Below are 24,030 nucleotides of genomic sequence, written 5' to 3' on the forward strand. Positions count from 1 at the left end.
TATATATATATTTACCGCTGTCAATGCTAACAATTCCTTCCCTTTGCTAAAAACTACATTGCACAGCTGTTTTATGAAATGATTGACTATCATCTAAAAATGTAACCAACTCACATGTTAGCTTGAATGCTTCTTCTTGGCAATACAATAATAAAATGAGTCATGGTCCACTAACTATCCTTTCCCACCTCATATTAAAGTGATCATGTGATTACAGGTGGTGGTATGAACACTAACAAGTGGACAATGGGTCAGGAGCTTTTAGTTGAGACATAGAAACACACCCTTTTGGTCTTTGCATGAGATTTGTTGACATAAAAAAAATATATTGAATAATACCAGCCCCTCCTCTTGTAACCTCATCAGAGACAAAGCCATTTTTTGATTTAGTATTATATATTTGGTTTCGTCAGATCTTCTATTATTTGTGTTTATATTTTGCAATAGACAAGGACAATAGTGTCCACTCACAACACGCGTTGTAGCGTTCATGCTCAGGGTGTGAGCCTACTATTGAAACATGAACAATGTTGCTTTAATGAAAGCTGTGCTAATATATGACACACACACACACACACACACACACACACACACACACACACACACACACACACACACACACACACACACACACACACACACACACACACACACACACACACACACACACACACACACACACACACACACACACACACACACACACACACACACACACACACCACACACACACACACACACACACACACACACACACACACACACACACACACACACACACACACACACACACACACACACACACCTTTAAAGGGCTTGGCAGGCTCTGCATCATTTGAACACAGATGGAGGGTTGGATGATGAGCAGTGTTTAGCAGAGACACTGTGGGGTTAGAGGGGGGGGGGGGCATTGGTGTTGAAAGCAAACAAGATAAAGAGACAGAAAGCGCAAGAGCAGAGGAGAAGGCAACATTGAGCAGAGTAAAAGGCTCATTTTTCAAAAAGGTTTTCTATTACAAAAAGGACCCTCCCATAGCCCTTTGACTTCGGCCACAGACACTCTTCGTTTAAACCTGATCGCTGTGAGTCTTCATTTTGTGTCGTCCTGTGTTTTTGTGGCTGTAGAAACGTGAAGACGGAGAGCCGAACTTTGTTTTGTGTTTTCATTGGCGGGGTTCGTGTTCAGTATGGCTGTTGGCAGAATGAACTGTGCATGTAAAGACGAGCGGTGAGAGGGGAGGAAAGGTTAAGGGTGGGGGGTATGGACGCAGGAATCAGGAAAAAGTCAGTGTCAGGTGCTCAGAGGTGAGAAGTGAAGAAACTGCTGTGACCAGGCGGCTGGACGGAGAGAAGATATGTTTTCTTGCTATGGAATATTCTTATACTTGGTTTTCTTGATATCAAACCAGCTTAGCATGGAGCAGCTCCTATGGTGTAGCAAGCTAGTAGGAAAGGTTTGGTCCGCCCAGCTGCTGGTCACAGGGCAGACCCCCCCCACAGACCTGTCCTGTCTCACTGTGGTGAAGCACACACCTTGTAGGCTGGGTACCAGCTTTTCTTGCTGTTTTCAAAAAAGGAAGGACATAAGCTTATAATACTTGTTTTGCTCCCAACTGTTTAAACAACTTTGGAGGCAAAGTACAGTCAGTCAGTCCATTCATGAAAAGGACAACAAAAGAAGAAAACAAACATAAAAACAAACACATCATTATCATAACATAGCATCATTTCCCTCTTCTCTTTACAACAAAAGATAGTGCAACTTTTAGATAACTTTTCTTTTTGTGTGTTGAATGTTAGAACAAGTTGTTTTTCTCCCTTTGCTTTGCTTCCTCTTGAACCTTGGCACTAAGACGTGGGTTTGTAAGTCTCTTGTTTTGTTGTGTTCTCTGTAGGTCCTTGATTCTCACTTCTCGCTTTGTGCACAGATCCCGGTCCGAAAAAAGAAACAAAAAAAGGAAAACATCGCCCTCAGATCCCAGGGACAGCGCCGCCTCCTGAGGGGACAAAAAAGCATATCGTTCCCATCGGTGCTAGCAGTGTTTTCTCATGTAGAGGACAGGAAGTCTCCGCAGTGCATACATCCTGCCACAAGTGCTCTGTGTGAAGGACAGAGGGAGTTCCTCTCTGATCTGTAGCCCAGGCTGAGATTCTTTGTGCATGGTGGGAGTGTGGAGAGGACATGAGACAGAGACACTGCTTCCAGGGACCAGGTGGAGAGGACAGACAGCGTTCAGTCCGGGGTGTGTGGCCCCCCCGCCCCCCTGCCCTTTTCTTCACACCAGGTCCTCTGGTTGGCCATCCTTGGCCTTGGCAGGTACTATTGTGCTTTCTGATTGGCTCTGCTGCTGGATGGTCCGGCCCCCCGGCCCCCCCCCCCTCTGGTTATTGCTGTGCTGGTGTAGAAAGAACGCTGAGCCGGGGTAGTGGCCCATCACCTCGCTGTATGCCGGGGGGGGGCCCTCCATGCGCCCGTGGCTGCTGGAGTTGGCCGCACTGATGCCCGAGTTACTGCTGGGGGGCCTGGGCCCGCCCCCTCCCATTCCTCCCACTACTCCCCCCACCCCTCCCAGGCTCCCCCCTCCTCCCATGTCGATCAAGTCACTGTCGTAGATGGTCCGGTTGGGGGGGGCCCTCACCGACTCGCGGTTCAGCTCCATCTGCTGCTCGGGGTCCCGGAGCTGCAGGGTGCAGGGCCCCTGGTAGGGGGGGGGCTCCTCGCCGTCTGACAGCGAGATGGTGGGGGGCAGGTCGATCTGGTGCTGCAGGTAGGGGTAGGTGGGCTGGAAGCGACTGAAGCGGTCGCGCTGCATGAAAGAGGGGGCGGTGAAGCGGTCCCTGGCCTGGGGGGCGTACAACACCTGAGAGAGGGGGGGGGGGGAGAAAACTTATTTTTTGATATGTACCACAATACATGGATATAAACCAAACAGATGAAGGGTTATTCATGTTGTAATAATCAGACTAATTCAGTTTACATGTACAAAATTAAACAATCAAACAACTTAAACTTCTATTTAATGATCAATAACATCCTGCCTGGCCTCAGTGTCATTTTGTATTGAGACTGCTGCCATCAGTTTATTCAAATATGCATATTCCTGACCCCAAATGTTGGATTTAAGTATATATATATATATATATATATATATATATATATATATATAAGTTACAAGTGAACCAGTATAATGCAATGCAAACACTTAATCCTGTTGCAGCACTCACCAATGTATTACCATTTCATGATTGAAGACATAACCATGTCATTACAGTGACGGGTAAAAAAGAACCAAAGTGTCTGATAAAAGCCGACAACATGAAACATATCCCTCCCCCCAGCTTTTGTCAAGAGATCTTCTCCTCTTCAGACTGTGACTCTATGATCCATTTCTTCATCTCTGCCCAATTCAACACATTGTTTTAAACAGAAAGCTGCTGAGATAAGGAGAGAGGAAAGGAGAGTACAGAGAGGAAAGGAGAAGAAAGAGACGTGCAGATAAAGGGGGGGGGGTGTACAGCTGATAGAGAGAGCCAGCAGAGCAGGGCAGCTCTCAGACGGCTGTCTAGACAGTGTCAGGGGAGGTGTTGCTGATTAATGACGCACCTACCCCCCCCACACACACTCAGCCCCCTCCCCTGCATCCATCAGCCACCCACACTCCGGGCTGTGTCCCTGTGTGCATGTCTCTCCATGGCTTCTCCTTTTCTCTACAGCTCTCTGGGTGCTGTAATGTTGACTCTGTTTTTATGTCCCCTCCCGTTCCCTCTTCCCGTCCCCTCGTCCCGTCCCCTCTTCCCGTCCCCTCTTCCTGTCCCCTCTTCCTGTCCCCTCCCGTCCCCTCTTCCTGTCCCCTCCTGTCCACTCCCGTCCCCTCCTCCAAAGTGCCTTGCCAGCTAAACTTCTCACACAGAAATATACCATAAGCAACTTATCAACCCTTTCATGTGATTGGTTGTTTCTCAGAGTATGTTCTAATTCTGTGTCTCTACTTGTTCCCAGTGCTTCTCCTCCCACTGCAGCTCCATCTGGCAAGATCACCATTAATCCAACAGATCCATATCCCCCCGATAAGTCATATTTCTTTCAGTTTTATTTGACAATGTTTGGCAACATAGCGACGTAAATAATGCATTGCATGATTTGAAGTTCCTCTCTTATTACATGAATGATGTTGAATAATCAATAACTGGATTTAGAGACAACAAACTAAAGAGCACTTGTTTTATTTTGGTGTGCTAAACGCAATCTCAAATGATATGAGGCTCAACCTGGCAGGCCTATGGCATATTCATTTTTCACAATAAGTCTTTTGAATGAGGTGGTACCTGTTGCTACCCCACTTATGGCGCATTTCCACTACAGCGCGGAGCTCACTTTAAGCGTGCCGTGTCGTGCCGTGCCCGTTTTTGGTTGCGCTTCCACTAGGCCTAGTTACGGCCCGGCGCCACTTTTTCACCTCTTTTCTGGCCCGACAAAATTGTGGTTCTATCGGGGCCAACAAACAGGGCTGAGTCGGGCTGAGTCGGGCTGAGTATGCTAAACTAGAGAGAGAATCGCTGGCAAGGGGGCTACAACTACAACAAGATGGACATATTTGACCGTGATTTAATTGTAATACACGTTTCAAAATGATGCCGAAGTAACAACATACTGATACCGGTTAGTAAAAACCATGAATTAATGCTTTGTCAAGTCTGCAGACAGACGGCAGGCGAAAAACCTTTTAAAATGCGTGTTTTTCTAGATGGAGATTGGCTAAGCTAACGCAGTATATGCTCCGACCGTCCACACTCACAACAACGGCCTATACAGACATAAATAAAGCAGCGACTGTATTCACCATGACACAGGCAGTCTGTGGTTTGTACTTGTTTAACTTTTGTCGAGTTTCTGAACATATATAAGGAGCTGTGAGCTCTGAGTGCTAACAGCTAACGGCTGTGTTGTTTTTCTGGAGTTCTCATTGAAGATGACGTCACGGCTCCGCCTACACTGCGTTACTATAGTAACTACCCCAGTTCCTAAACTGTAATGGAAGCGCAGCATGAAGTGAGTCGGCCCTGTTAAGGCCCAACGCGGCCAAGCCGTACCGAGCCGTACCGAGCGTGGCCGACCGTGTAGTGGAAATGCGCCATTAGAGTGCTGTAAATATCTGACCCTAGATACAATATTTGATTGGTTGCAAACATGAGGTGTAGCTGTGGCCCTGCTCCATCGGCCCCTCACAGTAACGGTGTGGCTGGTTTAATAGGGGTCAGTGTGGGGGGGCTTACCTCTGAGGCCCCTTGTCGTGAGCTGCTTTCTGAAGGCCACAGACACCCTTCCTACACATCGGGACAAACACAAGAAAACAAGAGTAAGGCTGAGGTTTAATAATGTTACGCACCCATCTGAAGCTTGTAAGCAAGAGAAGATTTATTTAGATATTTTTATATCTATGATACTTTCAAAAAAGACATTGCTGTTTCTTTATTTTAATATTGAACAAGAAATACTCTACATACTTTAGAATGTTTTTATGTATTTAACAATGTGTCGCATTTACTGATAAAGCTTTAGAAATCAACAATAATTTCTGCACGGCTGTTTGTTATGTCTGGGATGAGAGCCTATTAAGCTGACGACACATGACTTGATTTCTTAAGAAAAGGTATGAAAAGAAAAAAGCCCCCAGTGAAGTAACAACTTCATTAGGACACAACAAATGAAACCGGCTTCAAACAGAACATCTTGCCATGTTTAAAGTGAGGACAACAAAAGGAAGTCTCCCATCGTAAACAGGCAAGATAAAAGCAACGCTCAAATAACTGCAGGTTCCCTTTGTCTACATTTGACTTGAGGATCTTTTTTAGGGTGGCACAGTCAACAACATGTATGTAGAACAAGTGAAAGATGAAAAGGAGGAGCAACACAGTGTGCTGGTTCATGTGTCTGCTCTCTCTCTACAGGCTGCTTTCTGATCATGTGTCCACTTCTGTTTGCATAATCTTTATTTTCATTGGAGTGCACAGAGAGCAGAGATGAAACAGACAAGATGAGATGTTATTACTGGAATATGAATAATCAGCAATGGGACATGGAAGCATGCAAAAGCTTTTATCCGATTGTCAGATACTGATCTAGTGCTGAAAATATCCATGGACCTATAATTCTGCACTATGCCAATTTCTATGGGTTTCATTCTTGCGATGTGCGTAAATGCAGGTTTGCAGGTTTGTATGTGTGTGTGTGTGCCAGAATGTCGGCGTGTCAGCATCGGGGCAGAGCCTCCGCTGTCTAGACGGCACTGTAGTGAATTAAACATCAAGGCCTGACAGAGTCTGGCTCCGCAGAAACCAATTCAGCGAGTTCCCTCACAGACCAGACTGAGACTAAAAGGGTCATTTAGCCACACACACACACACACACACACACACACACACACACACACACAAACACACACACACACACACACACAACACACACACACACACACACACACACACACACACAACACACACACACACACACACACACACACACACACACACACACACACACACACACACACACACACACACACACACACACACACACACACACACACACACACACACACACACACACACACACACACACACACACACACACACACACACACACACACACACACACACACACACACACACACACACACACACACACACACACACCAAGGGCTCCCCAAACAACACCAATTTTATAAAATATGAAGCGTAAATGTGATTGCTAAAAGTAAGTGCATATGAATGCAGTACTTCACTGGCGCATGGCTGTGCATCACCACCGCTAAGCTACAGGCGGACTCGTGTCGGTGTGAGGACATTTAGGCCCCGTCCACACGGACACGAAACGGGTTGTATCTGCTACAGTTCTCTATCGTATGGACGGTTCGTCCACACGAGGCCGAAACGGAGCCCTCAAACGGTAACGGGTCCCAAGGTGGGTAGATCTGCGGACGGAACGCTCTGGGGGGTCAGCTCACCCCCGCGTCACCGCTGAATCCACCGCGGAGAATAAACAGAAGGGCAACCAGGCAACCATGGCAACCGTGCTCGTGGGGTCTTCTTCGCTGCTTTTGGTGTATTTTGTGGCGGAAGTACAGCGCCACTTACAGGCCCGGCATATGTACTACAGCGTCTCCAGCGGGTCGAGCGGTCTCGTATGAAGGGACACATTTCATGAGGCGATACCGTGTGGACGGAAGACTTTTTTGATATCGAATTCGGTTCTTTCTCCGTTTCGTCTCCGTGTAGATGCATTGTGCTATTTAGCCACTTGTTGTTTTTAAGAAATGTGAAAGGTTTAGATGTTCACCAGTGGGGTATTTACTGACGTATTTCATATCTTGTAGTCTTTTATGGACCACAGACCCTCTGTGGGCAGCTGGGGGGGGACTGACCTGCTGCAGGGAGTGCTCGTGCCTCCGGGCCTGGCTCTGCCTCGTGATGAAGGACCAGGTGGAGAGCTTGTAGTGGTTGAGCAGGCAGATGATCACCACCACCATCACTGTCATCACCACGATGATGATGACGATCTGAACAAACTCCAGTTCAGCTGCACACAGGGGAAAGGGGGGTTAGCATCAAACATACACAAACAGACGCGGGTTCAAAATAACTTCAAACCATTAAAAACAACACATAAATGTACATTGAAAAATATATTACATAGACGCTGGATATACTAACATTGCATGGATGCTGGATATACTAACATTGCATGGATGCTGGATATGCTAACGCTATAACCAACCTATTTGGGAATAAATATATACATTTAGTGTACTTGTTTATGACACTTGAGTGTGTTTTACAGAGGCAATGCCCTCTTGCTTTACTTGTATCCCCAATTTCTAACTGGGAATGTTGCTATAGGACGTGGTAGAAGAAGACTATTGAAAAGAGACACATTATTCACACGACGTTCACATCTGTTCAAGTTGGAGTTTTACATTAGAATACAATGCATTTCTCTAAGCAATGTTTGCTTTTCTACTTTTTTCTGGATTAGAATAGTGGCATAATTCAATATTTCCCAAAAAGCTTAAAAATATTCTTGGAAACCAAAACTGTGTAAAGTCCATCAGCTAATGGAAATATTGTGATTCAATTCAATTGAAGGGCTTGATTGTCATATGCACAATATCCACAGCAAAGACGTTTGCAATGAAAATCGAAAGATCCCATGCTCCTCCGAGATGCAACATACAGTATACTTAAGAAATAAAATAAAAAATACCTAAAATAGTGCAACCAAAAATCCCAAAACATAATGCTGCAAACGCTCCAAAACAGCAGTTCTTTTGGAGAGGTATGAAACAATCAAACATTGACCTAAAGGTGTTTATAGCAGTGTCCCTGACTTAGCACTATTCTGACTGTTACACCTTCACCAGCAGAGGGCAGCACAGGGCAAACTCCTGTGTGAGTGAGCACTCCACAAAGAAAAGATTCAAAACACAGGAGAGATGAGTGTCGACTCTGTCCCAGGGCCTTTCTCATTTCACTCATTTCGACTCCTCCGGTAGTGACCCGGAAAACACACACACACACACACACACACACACACACACACACACACACACACACACACACACACACACACACACACACACACACACACACACACACACACACACACACACACACACACACACACACACCACACACACACACACACACACACACACACACACACACACACACACACACACACACACACACACACACACACACACACACACACACACACACACACACACACACACACACACACACACACACACACACACACACACACACACACACACACACACACACACACACACACACACACACACACACACACACACACACACACACACACACCAGGGCAGGGTGGTCGCTGCCTTACAGTCACGTCTGTCTCTTGTTCATTGTTTCGTCCTTTTTCTTTCTCCTCCCACTCTGTTTCTTTGAACCCTTCCTCGCCTCCCATCGCTCTATCCATCTTTCCACTAACTCTCCCCCTCTTCCTTCTGAACAACAACACTCTTTCTGTAGTCTGCCAGCTGTTTCTGCCTTCATCAGTCTTTTTCTTGCATTCCTTCCTCACCCACTGTCATTCCTTCTCTGTGTTCCTTATTATCCATTGTCTCCCACTTTCAGTTTTGCTCTTCCTCTGGCATCCCTCCTTCCTCTGTGTCCCTGTCTGCAATCCAACATGCTTTTTGTTCTGAGCAGAAGTCTTGACCTTGTCTGGTGTTGGCACCCAGTCTGACCTCTGACTCACATCTTACTCACTGCTGAATACTCACTCACTTTATCTCTGTGTGTGTGTGCGTGCGTGTGCGTGTGTGTAGCTCTGTAAGAACAATGACACAATGTACACTCAGCTATTTGAGCTACAATCCCTCCATTCTGGCGGAAAGATCCTCCGCACATCTCTGTGCATTTTTCGGAGTTTACTACCCACTATCCACTTTGGCCGTTTTTGAAACAGCAAGGGAGGGAACAGGTTATGACAAGAAAACTGCATGTGAAATTCCAAAATCAAAAACAAAAAAACTGACAGAGATTCGATTACCTCCGTAAAAAAATACCTTCATAAATTAAAAAGTAAATAACATATGGATTTGAACAGACAACTGATAAGTGCAGGAAACACAGAAACAGTTAAAGCAGGGACCAGCCCAGTCCAGTAAATCCCAACCTCTCCCAGTGTTCCCAGCCTCAGTAATCCTCCCCGGCTTATTCATCAGCATTAGGGTGGGTTCATGTGGAGCCTGAGCTGAAATGTAAACCCACCCAAACCTGCCTCTGCCCACACCACAGCCGCCACAGGGGAGGGGTGGGGTAAGACTGAGAGGAAGAAGGCCAACTAACACAAACCACAGGGAGGCGTAAAAAAACGCTGCGAAGAATGAAACCTAAGCCAGTAAAACCAACCGACGTTAACCACACAAGAGCGGAGGAATGAGGTGCAAAACAACACCGGCAGACACGCTCAACGACTTTTCTTTTGCAAGACGAAGGACGATGAGAGAAGTGTTAAACCAATAACTGAAACCCACCTTATTAATGAATGTATAAGTAGTGAAGCCACAGCAACAACAAAGTATGCTCCCCCCAGACATTGGGAAAGAGTTTTTAAGCTATTCACAATATATATAGTGGGAATGAGGGGATACAATGCTGAAAGTGAAGATGAAGAACCTAACAGCACTGTTTGCCCATCTGGCAATGTCCTCACACACACATAATAGCAAAGAAGTGGAGTGTTCTGGAAAGAAGCAGCAAGTAGTGTAGTAGCTAGTAGAGCCATGATCCTCCAACGTGAGGGAGAGGGGCTGAGGTAAAGTTACATTCCAGGAACCAGGCTTCTGAAAAGCTCTTACACATAGTTTTCTTCTGGTCTGCTGGAGCCCTATATCATTGGTTCCCCAACTCGTGTGAACCCTTAGAGCCAAGCAAAGCCTACTCATGACCCTGTAAAGAGTCCTGGTTCAGGTCTGTTAGCCCAGCTAGCACAGATCAAGTGTGAAGGTGTTACAGTTATCAATGGAAACCCTGCTGCTGACCACTGAACTGAACTGAGACCGCCTGAACAGGTGTCCTCTTGCAGGTGGACTCTCCTGCGGAGGGTTTGAGGTGGGATAGCAAACAAACCAAGCACAGGATTTTAGAATAGTAGATGTGATTTTATCAGGATTTCAAATGTTAAACTCTCTACAAATCCATCTTCTGATCATAAAATATGAATAGGAGCTGGTTCTTTAGTTGATCTGTAAAATGCCATCAAACCTATTGATGCAAATCATTATACTGGCGCTGGTACTTTCCGTGGTATCTGGACCAAAGACTGATGGAAAGACTGACATCCTGAGAGCCATTCTGCTCGCTACGTTGCTAAGCTTACTGTCTTCTTTGGGAGCTTGAGCCACAACCAGCCCAGGCCTGTTCGCTCACCACAGCCGCCACAGGGAGGGGACGGGGGGAGGATTTCATTCAGAGAACAGCATTCTGGGAAACCAAGTCAACCAGGCCCCTGTGTAAGCCTACCTTATACAGTAAATACCACAAACGCTGCCTTCTGCTGTTGTGAGAGCCACACAAACCAGACAGCGGCTTAAAGCTGCCTTCTGAAGTACAGCCGGGCTGTTTTTACAGTTCAAGCTAAAGAAAAGAAAAGCTGCTAGCCTCTGCTCAGAACATGAGGGAGGAAGGAAGCAAGAGGAGGAGTTGAGACGGGTGGAATGAACCTGGGCTCCAGAACACAGTGTACAGCTCTGACTCTCACACAGGCCACAGATCAGTGTGTGCCTGCAGTCTGCATTACCAGCACCAGCCTGATGTTATTACAACAGTAATCCACTTGTCTAAACAATATGAGCCCGGCGTCTGCAGCACCCTTATTCCTTCAGCGCGATGAATCATTGCAGCCAGCCGTCCCATCGCTCTGCTGGGGAGAGGCCACTGAGTGTGTTTCATCATGTGAACGTGACCGTCCACACAGCACCATAACACCACTTTCAGACATCTGTACAGACATAGGTTACAAGTTTGCATGAACTTTCTAAAAAGCAGTGTTGCTAGAAGATTTGGATTTTCTAGATTTGGGTTTTCTGCCCAAGCAAATGACATTTTATCGATTGGATGGATGCATATTGTGCTCCCCCCAATAAAATGAGGCTAAATACCACTGAATTGGCCCTTTCTTCTCCTTAACGTAGCAAAATAATTCACTCTGTATCGGCTGACATGTGTCGTTCCCAATACTTCTTCTTTAACTGTAGCCATGTTCACAGCTAGACAGATAATCTTCTCCCTTATTTAGCTACAGTGCAATAGTAAAAGTACAGAACCAACATAATAGTATTGTTGTTAGAGACTAGGCTGGGTATAATTTGAAAGTTACGTTGATATAATACTTACGTTTTGTGACCAGTAAGAAAATGTTTTTCATACCTTTGAGGAACGCTTATACTGTATGTATTTTTTGTCTATCCAGCATTTTGGTCAGTACTGAAATATTCTGAAGTTTGATACCTAGCTTTACCCAACCCAAACAGCAGGAGTGTGTCTCAATGTCCACTGACAAAAGCCAAACACTCAAAGAGAGAGGACACACAGTGACCCAATGACGGACATTTGACCTTTGTGTGTGTGTGAGTGAGAGGCCAATGTGAGGTCATACAGTTCAGTGGACCCCAGTGAAAAGAAGCTGTCAGACCCAGCAGTCACAGCACACACTGTCTGAGGACATATGCTATGTCAGGAATTGATCATAATAATACACGTCTGTCTGGTAGTTTTGCTTTTACTTTTCCAGGTATTGAGATATCTAGAACTGGAATTTTGTTACAGACATATTTCAGTGGAAGAACATTCAATCTGTATTTATTACAAATAAAGTACCACACTCTCCTAGTCTACTGTTCCTTGCTAGCTTAGCAACAGCATGTTTTAGTGCACAGTCCACATTACCTTGGACAGATTCACACAGCCAAGTCATTCCTACAGCAACAAGAAATAGTTAATGCTGGGAGAAACTCACTTCTGCGAATGATGAGGGAGTACAGGCTGGCCCTATACAAATCAGGCTAATGACTATCCATAGAGACTACTTACACTCAGCCAGGCCCTCTAACATTGTTATTGCTCAATATACTTAACATTTGAGCTCAGATGACCGTAGACGGTTCTGTGAGAAAACCAGGCCTGTCTGGTTTAGTTTGCTCAAAGGAGCAAAGCATGTCCAAAACCACCACAATGTATTCCATGGTTCAGGTTTGAGAGTGGATGTATGCTGACAGTGGAGCGTGAGCGTGCAGGGAACGGCTCGCTAGATGCTTGCTAATTCAGAGTAGGAGAGCTGCTCCCACCAGCAGGGGAAATGCCTTTCATCTCAGACTAGAGACCCTGAGCTTCAGCTGTTAGGAATCCTATCTTGCAGCCAAGCAGCACACAGAGCAGCAGTTTATGGAATTGCTGCAGCGACGGCCATAAGTAAAAACAGAGCCTGACAGGGAGCTGCTGTGGTACAGGACAGGAGGACACTGACAGGACAGTAGGACACTGACAGGACAGGGAGCATTTGCATGTCTCCCCACACTTAAATGTTAGGCAAGACATGAAGGCAGCACGGTGTTTTTTACCTAGCTAAACTGAGCTCCAGATACCCTCCAGTAGGTGACCCTCAACAGGCTCTAACCGTTTCCTGCTGCAATGCTCAGCGACCTCTCAGTCAGTAAAAATGTGCATTCCCACAGTGACACCTGGCAATCACAACTGCACCTTACTTGGTAATGAAGCTCTTCCTATATGACTGGTTGAGGAAGTACTGCGAGTGCTGCTCCTGAAGTAACAGTACACATGACAGTTATATCAGTAACGTGACAGAACAATGGCCTCTCTTCTATCTGTGCGTCCTCCTGCGGCCCAGAGAGCTCTTGCACTGCCACACACACACACACACACACACACACACACACACACACACACACACACACACACACACACACACACACACACACACACACACACACACACACACACACACACACACACACACACACACACACACACACACACACACACACACACACACACACACACACACACACACACACACACACACACACACACACACACACACACACACACACACACACACACACACCACACACACACACACACAACACACACACACACACACACACACACACACACACACACACACACACACACACACACACACACACACACACACACACACACACACACACACACACACACACACACACACACACACACACACACACACACGGTGCCGTGATCAACACGGCCCGAAACTGCTGGGGCGCCATTGCAGGGGTTGACACACACACACACACGGAAGAGAAGATGAAGGGAGAAAGAGACACACACACACCTCTACCTCCCCTGGGAGATGTGCACTGTAACGTCTAGACGGCCGCATTAGCCTGGCAGCTAGTCTCTCGTATGTGTTAGTGTGTGTGTGTGTGTGTGTGTGTGTGTGTGTGACATGTAGTGGATATGAACCTAGTTATAGCATCCTTCCCACAGTCCCTCCATGGAAATAAATGAACTAGTTTAGCCTGTTTGTGTGTCTGTCTGTCTGTCTGTCTGTTTCCTGCTATGGGGACTCAGGGCAACAACAAGAGAACAAACAATTACAGCTCTGTCTCTCCTCTCTCCTGCCTTTCTTTTCTCTCCATCCATCTCCCCCTTCTTCTCTGGCTCACACAGCAGACAGCCTGTCTGTGTTTCCCAGCAGAGACTAAATGGGGTTTAAAAGCAGGACTCACACAGGATGGCTAATCCAACCTGGCCAATAACAGTGTTCTCGTCTGAGTCTTGAAGCAGAGGAACACTGTGTGCACAGCAGGTCTAGTACAGCAGGTCAAGATGAAACAGGACGCAGGCCTGTAAAAATGCAATCGTGCATTTATTTTCTGTTCCTAATAGTTAGACTAACCTAGGGTCTGGTTACATCTGCTCGTAGCTCTTTTCAAGAATCCAAAGTGTATTGTCATAACATATACACAACAACGGTGTAGTTATGTAATGTATGAAAAACATAGATCTCCGGTTCCTCAACAGTGCAGAACTCTTGGACATTCCGTGACACACACACACACACACACACACACACACACACACACACACACACACACACACACACACACACACACACACACACACACACACACACACACACACACACACACACACACACACACACACACACACACACACACACACACACACACACACACACACACACACACACACACACACACACACACACACACACACACACACACACACACACACACACACACACACACACACACACACACACACACACACACACACACACACACACACACACACACACACCCACCCCCGGGGGGTGCTCCCTGAGCGGGGGGGGGTGTCATCGAGATATATATTTTTTAAATCCTCAGGAGCAGAGGGAGGAGCTGTGGATTATTGTTATTGATTAATGCATCAGTGTTTCTTAGGGTCAAAAACACTAAACTCACAACTTAAAATGAAAGCGTTTAGTTTAATGTGAAAAGTGACAGTAGATATAGATTAGTTGCAATTTTGTGCAAGGGGGGGCACGGGGCTCCGTTGGCAGGGCAATGGTAGGGGAAACACTGCACACACACGTCTCTTTAAGGTGTGTGTACATTATCAGAGCCAGACAGACAGGATAGCGTCTAGACACCCACCCCCCCCCCCCCCTCCCCTCCCCCCCCTGCCTAAAGCAAGACTGACTACACTCTCTCCGCGTGATTGAACCAGAGCCCAGGGTCAGTAATGTCAGGGTTAAAGTGAGTGTGTGCGTGTGTGTATACATGTTGCCTGGGGTCAGCCAGGGTCGTCAGGCGAATTAGTGTAGAGGTACATTTTCTATAACTAGAGTTCAGCCTGTGCTGTAGCATGCTGCTCAAAGCAGGTGTGTTTGTGTGTGTCTAACGGTTTTTCAGGCACTGACGGCTCTGCCATGTTCTACTCTGAGGTCATAAAGGTAATAAATCATTTTTTATGCCCTGACATTTTTATATTTCCATTCAAAGAGATGGCTACATTGTATTAACTAATAATACTAACTCTTGGTTGGGTTGGCAGGCAGATGTCCTACAGACCATAATAACCTGTGAGTTACTAGTGTTGTTTAACCTGCTTTATCAAAATGATCCTGCTGTCCTTATTTTGGTTCAGGTCAACATCACAGGAGGCAGGAAGAGGTCAAGTCATGCTGAGGTCTGAACCAAACAAGGGAGATACGTGAGAACAAAGGGAAAAGAAATAAAAAAGGAGTAACGCAGAGCTGATGGAAGAAAACAACGAGAAGGAAAGAAAATAAGGCTCAGGTTGAAAAAATAGATACTGGACACAGGGAGGAACAGAGATAAGACGGGGGAGGACAGAGGAGGAGAGGGGGAGGTAGAGGATCGGTGCGGGGAGAGCGTGGTTAAGGAAGACAGATGTTACAGGGAGACAAACAACAAAGCGTATCATATCTGAGACTGAACAAGAAAAGGGTGGAGAATAACCAAACAGAAGAGAGAGAGGAGGAAATGAGAGGCCTTCTGCCTGGCACATGTTCATTTGATAGCACAGCCAACTATCTCCAACCACCACACACCTCACCAAGAGAGGCCATTTCCCCATGCAACTCCAAAGTAGGGTTTCAACAACAGTCAAGTTGTAGAGCCTCCCAGACGGATGCTCATAAGTGAATGTGACACATCTTGAGCACTAGATAACATGCTGAAAACTAGGTATTAACCCTGTAGGTGATTATTGAAATGTTTAAAGTTTTCAGTTAGTTTTTTAACATTTGAATCATCATCATTTCAAATAATAAAGAAATTCCTCCGCAGATTGGCGGATAATGAAAATAATCGTTGTCATAGTTTGAGTTGTATGCAGTAGCATTTACATTTCTCTTAGTTAAACTAACTTAAGAGACATATCAAACTTTCTGGGAAAGTTTACCCTTCTTATGATTATGATGAATGAAAACATATACAAAAAATGAGTTGATAAAAATGTACATATTAGCAACAGAAGTTGCACCCCCTTTTCACACCTCATCAGAAACTCATTCAGAGGTACACATAAAACCTCTAACACATCTACAGCCTCCTCCTCTGGTGTGTAATTACACTCCGTCTGTTTGTAATAACTCACTTTAATCCCTTCCTGCTAATCAGAACTGGTTTCCATTTTGGAAAGAACTGCTCCTCAGCAGCATATGCTTGCGTGGCGTTTTCTTCTGCTGTGACTCAGTGCTGTAGAGGCTGTCACTCCAACATGGACCGTGTCCTTCTCTCTATGTTTCTGTTTCTCTTTCATTATGTCTCCTCCTCTCACTCTCCTTCACTCTCTATTTATCCTTCTGATTTTTAATCCATCCATGCTTTTCCTTTCATGATTTATTGCTCTCCTTTCTTCTCCAAATGTCAACCTCCACCTCTTCTTTTCTACTATACCAATGTACTCTAGTCATGTCTGCCTCCCTATCTCTTGTCCCGCCTCGTTCTGTCTCCTGCCTTCCCTCCCACTCCCTCTGATTCTCACATTATGGGCTGTTAAGATACCTTCCACATGCACGCGCATTGTGCAATCCAACACAGCGAACCCCCCCTCCCCATGAAGTAATGCCTGGCAGGCAGGATTACACAGGAAAGAGAGATGGAGACCGAGAGAACCAAAAAGAAAGACAGAGAAAGTGTATCAGTGATAAAGGATGCAGCAGAGAGGGGGGCGACGTCAGGGGACCATTTTGTACATGAAGAGAAATCTGCAAGATAAAGGGAAGTGCGTGCGGGAAAAAAAGTCCTATCAAAAAAACTTTTTTCATCCCTGGAACACTTGGCCGTGACCGCGGGCTGAACTTCAGAGCGGTGCTGAGCAACAGCTGCGGAACACAGAAGAAACTGCAAAAAAAGAAAAGAAGCTGCAGAAGAAGAAGAAGCAGGCAGGCGGAGTGCGGAAGGGGGGGGGGCATCTTTCTCAAAGATGGTGGTGGTGTTTTGGAGATGACCAGGATGTTTTAGGCTTGCTGAGAGAGGGAAGGAAGTGAAAATAGACCTGGGGCAGTGGGGGGTCAAACAGAGGGGAGGATAGTTAAATGTGGAGAGAAGCTGGTGTCTTCACGATAAAGAAGTGCTCAGTCCTCTGGCAGGAGCAGCCGGATGCTGCAGCAGCCTCCATTACTCTGCACTCTGCTTCAGCAACAATCTCATGACAATGATCACATCCTTTCACTAATATCTTACAGTTAATCCCTCTTCAAAATATAGGTGAGAAAACACAACCTCATTGTATCTGAGAGGAGATATGATTTTGCCGTTAGTGAGCACTAACAAAGTTGTAGTAGTTACTTTAAAAGTAATACAAAATACTAACTTCAGATCTCCTTCCTTCTCGTTGTTTCCCTCTCTGCCTCTTTCTTCCCTCCCCTTTTATATACCTTATTGCGTTCTCTCACACACTTTTCCACCCACACCGATTTCTTCCTTCCTTTTCTTTTCTCCGTCTCTCTGTAGAAAAAGCACTTGGGGAGTTCAGCTGACGGCGAATACTGCAGAATAAAAAGCAGCTTCTGACTCGACGAGGTATAACTCTTTTGGGAGACGGAGTGTAACCGGATATCGACAACTAGGCAACACCCACGCAAACTTTATACCTTTTTAGTAATCAATTTAGTAGTTTGTGTGCTTACTCTTTCTTTTTAGAGGGCAGAAGTTGTGTAAAAGAACAGATCTTTTAAAGAAGGATTACAAAATATTGAGGCTGATTCACTGACTTCACATTCAATGCTGCATGGAGCTGCAGGCTGTGTGTGCTTCTGCAGACAAGAAACAGCTGAGAGGGCATGTCTGTCCGTTTAGGACGCACGCACGCACGCACGCACGCACGCACGCACGCACGCACGCACGCACGCACGCAATGTTTGACTGCTTTGAAGGGTTAGGAATAGATAGTTATTGAATGATGTGGCTGATTTTTGGTGGGACCCTCTCATGGAGCTTCACCTGGTGCAGACCTGGGTGCAACTGATCCGGGGCTAATGTGTGTTAGTGTTGGGACGGCACTGGGCAGGGCCAAGCCGGATGCTGTGACTATGACCTATATTAATAATTCACATGCAGGATCTCCATGCCCTAATCATCATTAGCGACGCTAGCCAGGAGCCACGTTAGCTTCCAGCAGAACGCAGAGCATGAAGATCAGAAAGGGAAGACAGGTGAAGAGCGTGCCATCCATGTGATCATCTCGATTTAAACTAAAAAGACCTCCTATATATAGTAAGAAAGGCTCTGTCTGGTGAGTGGCTGAACTTATAAAAGTTCAACACAAATGGCCACTTAAACTCTGAGTCAAGTACTTTCAGTTAGCCTACATGATGCATTTATCTCTTCAGATTTCCCTGTCCGTTTATCTATCTATACATCATTTTAAGTGTAATAGGATCCATTTTAAATATTGTACTATACATTTGGTGAGTTTTTTTATTTAAAATGCTTTGACATCCATAGCTACAGTAAAGTATTAAAGAGACTAACCAGTCTAATTACATTAGAGCATAAGGATTGTGCTGCAGTATATCTTTTGGCACTCAACACCAAGCCCATCATACTGAAGAAACACTAAGAACAAATATATATGTCATGGACAAGTCTCTTCAGGTTTTTAGAAAACATTAATCAAATAATAGTAAACGGAGTGTGAGAGTTCAGGGTGCAACAGTGTAGATGAGTGATGAGTTTAATAGTAGTTTTTGGAAAACAATGGAGCTCTATGGCACACAAATAACACAAAAATAAATAATCAGATTGCTGATGAAACAATCTAATTCCAAAATGCGCTCGAAAGCAAACCACTCTGTAGTCTCGCTCAATGTTGCGATCTCATCTGATTTGTTACATGCTACGAGTAATAGCCCCAACACTGAAGGATAGTGTACCTCTGATAGGCAAAGTCAATGAACGCATTCACAAACTAGTTTCTCTTGTGAGAAAGCGGGCATTGCAGATAACGTATAGCCCATATTGCAACAAACTCAGAGTGCTTTCACCACAGCAAACATGGTTCCAACACCGAGGCAGCAGTCTGCAATAGACGGAGAGAAGCTGTCAGCATGGGGAGCAAAACATTCTCCGTTCACCATGCTGACTCATTCATGTCGCCTGATGACTTAGTTAACCAATGCCAATCCTAAACACCTTGCATACATCTGGGCCTGCCAGAGTCTGCAGAGAGGAAGAGGAGGAGGAGGAGAGGAGAGAAGGGGAGAGGAGAGGAGCGAAGGAGATGCTGTGTTATGGTTGGGGGGTTGGGAGTCAGAGGCAGACCAGACATCCTCTATCTCCCCCTGACCCCCTGTCTGAGTGTGTGTGTGTGTGTGTGTGTGTGTGTGTGTGTGTGTCTCCTCTCCCCAGCCAGACAATAGAGCAGGCCCTGTGCCTGATTGGGGTCAGCTGGTGGGTGCCGAGGGAAGGGGGGGGGGGGGGGGGGGGGGGCAGGCAGGTATCAGACACCACTGTCTGACTCGTGTGTCTGGATGAGAAGAGAGAGGGACTCAAATCAGAGAGCGCTCAGAATCATCAGCCAACAACAAGAAGCAGTGAGGAGGAGAGGAGGAAGAGGAGAGGAGGAAGAGGATCTGATGCCCACACACTTCCTTTACTACTTGACTCCAGGCTGGGAGGTTAAACTGGGTTAAAATGTAAAAAGATTATAAAATACCGCGCGGACAGCACTTGCTCACTGCACAATGTTCCAAAACCTACTGTTCGTATCAACAGTGGTACTAAATGATATAAAATCACATCAACTGTGGTAGAAGATTGTGGCCCCTATATGCAGGGTCTGAAGAAGTAGAAGATATTTAACCATAGTAAAAAGGAGCAATTTAAGAGCCCTGCATTCACAATCCCAAAAAGTAAAAGAAAACAATTATTGCCATCGAAAAATACCTAAAGTACCAAAAGTAATAACACTTGTTATGTGGTCCAGGTTACACTCATTTATTTATATATTCATAAACTGCTGCTGGGTAATTTCACCTTTAGTTCATCCAGCTGCTAGGCGATCTTACTCCTGCTCTCTTTCTCTGTGCGTAGTGTAATCCTTCCAATTTCCTGTGATATGGTCGGACGCAGAGCACAGCCAGGCTGGATTTAGCCCCCTTTGAGAAGATAGTGCTGGGGGGATGAGGGGTCCAGCACTGGTAGTGAGGATGTGAGGCTACAGGTAAGATGGGGGTTTAGGTATAAGGCATGTTAAGTTTGGATAACACACTTCCTGTAAGGTGGAGACATGTGCAAACACAACATCAGGAAAAGTTGACAGGAAAGTTTGAAAGTCTGCATTAAAACAGAAGGCTATATAAAAGTGAGTGATACATACAACACAACCAAATGAGATGACTCATCTCCAGTATGAGGTCACTTTGTAGCAAAATAGTGGATTCATATTCTGCATCAGGGTTCTGCAGTAGCTTCCTCTGTGTTGCTACCAGGCCCGCCCCTCCCTACACGCAGATCACGCAGACTGCGTGGGGCGTCACCTTGCGGAGGGGGCCTCGTCATATGCCCAAATGCGGCGCAATTCACCTTATGCGCAAATGCGGCACCAAGCTTCTTCCTTATTAATTGAAGCTTAAATTAGGCAACTGACTGATCGACTGCGTTTAAAAAAAACTCAAACTGAAAAACGAATTGCATTATCTATAATGAACGGTTTCTGCTAGAAAAAATACACACAAACATTTTCCTCAAAAGAAAAAACGTTAAAAAGTTCTAAAATCAGCTTAGAATGGCATAAAGACAACTATAGAGTGGTGCAGTGACGAGTCCTAAAACCCGGAAGTGAGTCAGCATTTTACCACTACCGGTTCCCTCGTCTCAGAGCCAATGGGATTTCTCCGTAGTATTTTGGAAAATAGCTGGAAATAAGGTCTGTGGTTGACACAAATTGAAGAGACGGATCACGTTTTGTTCTACGACATTAAATCCATCAGCAGTGACCCCACTGGTGATTTCTGAAGAGTTTACGCGTCTGAAAAACGATGGTTGTTAACAAGTGGCTGAATAGGACTACAGAAATTGTCGAGGACGTTGTACGTCATTACGCCGAACGCGTAAACACTCCTCTAAGTTTGTTTGCCCTGTTCTGCTTGAAAGCAAGTACCTGCCTCCTGCAAACTGTTCAAACAAACGCTTCAACTCGTACCATTTAGAATCTGTATGTTTGAATATGGATCTTAAGTTGGCGTGACGTTGAAGCAGCGACCCTGCTGTACTCTGCTGTAGTTCGTTTATAGCATAACGTTAGCATTTTGCTTCTGGCGATTACATTTACGATTAGAAAATTAGAAAAGTAGGGTTGACATGTGGATATTATCCGGCTGAACAAAACGTGCATTTATCATTTAACAGGTTCGTTTTACACAGACCTTATTTCGAGCTCTTTTCCAAAATCCTATGGAGGAATCCCATAGTTTTTTTGTTGAGGGAACCCATGCGCAGTTTACTTCCGAGTCAGCCTACAAAAACACGTCATCCCTGCACCACTCTATATCCACGTATAAATAAGGAAGAAGATCATTTTAAGCACTGACAAACTTCAGACCTGCTTTGGTGATAAAATGCTTTTTGGGTTCATTTAGAGTAGACCTACAGGGCAGAAAAAGTTTAAAGAGGAGCTTGACGCTTGTGAACTGTCAACAGGAGAGCCTCGCTGCGGGGAAGCAGTGTGTGGACCTGTCAGCGCAACTTACATGATGCCGAATTTAACAAACAAATTTAAATAATTGGTTTAAACGGCATAATAATAAGGACGATCGTCCGTTCTGTGATTCTCCAGAACACACATGGCCAGTCTGCCCCTGTGTAGCATGTTATTTCGATGAGAGATGAGCAGATCGCCACTGGGCTTTCAACTAAAGACACAGCCACGCAAAAACTACGGCATGTGTACAGCTCCTTATGGGTACTGCAATTTGTGAAGTGCTTTCCTCTGTGGTGAAACGATCAGCACTGCACCACGGAGGGAAGCGGCAGAAAGTCGCCTGGAGTTAAAGAGAGCGGGGCTGCGCTGCGTGCATGGCTTCCTTCTGCAGGTAACGGGGAGACGCGCTCTGGCGGCGGTCTCATTTAGGATCCGAAAATACAATTTAAATATTTTGCACACTTATTCCTAGTGTGCCACTGGTTACGGTGGCACGCGTGCCAGGGGTTGCCGACCCCTATTCTACACTGACATTAGCATTACACTGCTATGACATCTCTCCCTTTTTTTGCCAGACACTGACTGTGATATCAGTTGAGACACTTCATCAGGCTCCACACAGCTCCCTCTGGAGACACATTAGCTTTAATGAACTTATTTTACATGTGCAGTAGTACTCCCCGAGTTCCCCTTTGGTGGAGTTCCCCTTTACATGATAGCAGGAGCCTATGAATGAGGCTTTGAAAAAAATAACACGTGTCTTTTAGTTCTAGGACCTTACAAGGTAAACTAATCCAAGTTTGCTTTTGATACATATGAGCCATAGTTTTGCAGAGAATAAAGAGGATAGCGGGTACTTTTCTCATCATATACTTAAGGTCCAATCAACCCATGTGATGGATTAAACAATGTATTAACAAGTTAAATAATATACTGAAAAATAATGACAATGTTTGCAGCTTTCATCTCAATTCGTTCTCTGTAAAAAAGGGACAGTTACATTTAGTGTAAAACTACACAAAGTAGTGGTACCTGTAGTGCTATTTAGATTTGTGAGTTGCAGAGTGTTACTGTTCCTTTAAGTTAACACCTATACAACTCTTGAAACTGAAGTAGAAATGTCTCCATTCTGCTTGTGAGAAAATATTTCCTTTGTCTAATATTGAATGAAAATGGTAATGACAACATTTATTTTTTTACAGTAGTGATTATAAAAGCAACTTAGGCACTAAAGTCCCCCCCCACTGAAGTAATCTTGTAGGGCCATCTAAAACGCCCACTCCAGTGACACCCCTTTGAAATAAGCCTCTTCAAAATCCTGCACACCACTTGAAGAGACATGTCATTATTCCACTGTCTGGGTGTTCCTGCACACACAAACAAATGGATTACCCAAATACTGACAAGCAGCGGGCGGCATCGCGTTTCTGCCTTGTTTTTTTTCTCGTTTTGTTTCATGGGACGCAAAACAGCATTTGTAATTTCAAAGCAATAATCGCTGCTTTGTTTCATGTAAGGAGAGACGAGACGTGCAGAGAGGCTGGGCTCACAAAGGGTAATAAACATGCCAAGCATTTGATTTGTCTGAATGCTGGGAAAAACTAATCCGCTACAAGGCAAAAAAGACAGTTTGCTTGTGTACTGTCTGATTGAATACGTCCCGTCCATTCCCACAGCCATTCATTCACTGGAACTCTTTAGCATCTCAAACAGTCAAACTGTGTGTAAATAGATGTTGACCGAGACAGC

At 45.3% G+C, this 24,030-nt stretch overlaps 1 protein-coding gene across 1 annotated transcript in view; it reads right to left on the reverse strand.

Moving 5' to 3' along the window:
- Nucleotides 1-748: 748 nt before the first annotated feature.
- Nucleotides 749-24,030, reverse strand: part of ldlrad4b (low density lipoprotein receptor class A domain containing 4b) — a 31,225-nt gene continuing 7,943 nt past the window's right edge. The window contains exons 2-4 of the mRNA XM_034149379.1: nucleotides 7,422-7,576; nucleotides 5,275-5,325; nucleotides 749-2,861 (exon numbers count right to left, since the gene is read on the reverse strand). Of these exons, the coding sequence (XP_034005270.1) occupies nucleotides 2,277-2,861; nucleotides 5,275-5,325; nucleotides 7,422-7,576 (791 nt within the window). The 3' untranslated portion in view covers nucleotides 749-2,276. The remainder of the gene's footprint in view (nucleotides 2,862-5,274; nucleotides 5,326-7,421; nucleotides 7,577-24,030) is intronic.

This window comes from Trematomus bernacchii, unplaced genomic scaffold (genome assembly GCF_902827165.1).
Source record: "Trematomus bernacchii unplaced genomic scaffold, fTreBer1.1, whole genome shotgun sequence".
NCBI classification, from domain to species: domain Eukaryota; kingdom Metazoa; phylum Chordata; class Actinopteri; order Perciformes; family Nototheniidae; genus Trematomus; species Trematomus bernacchii.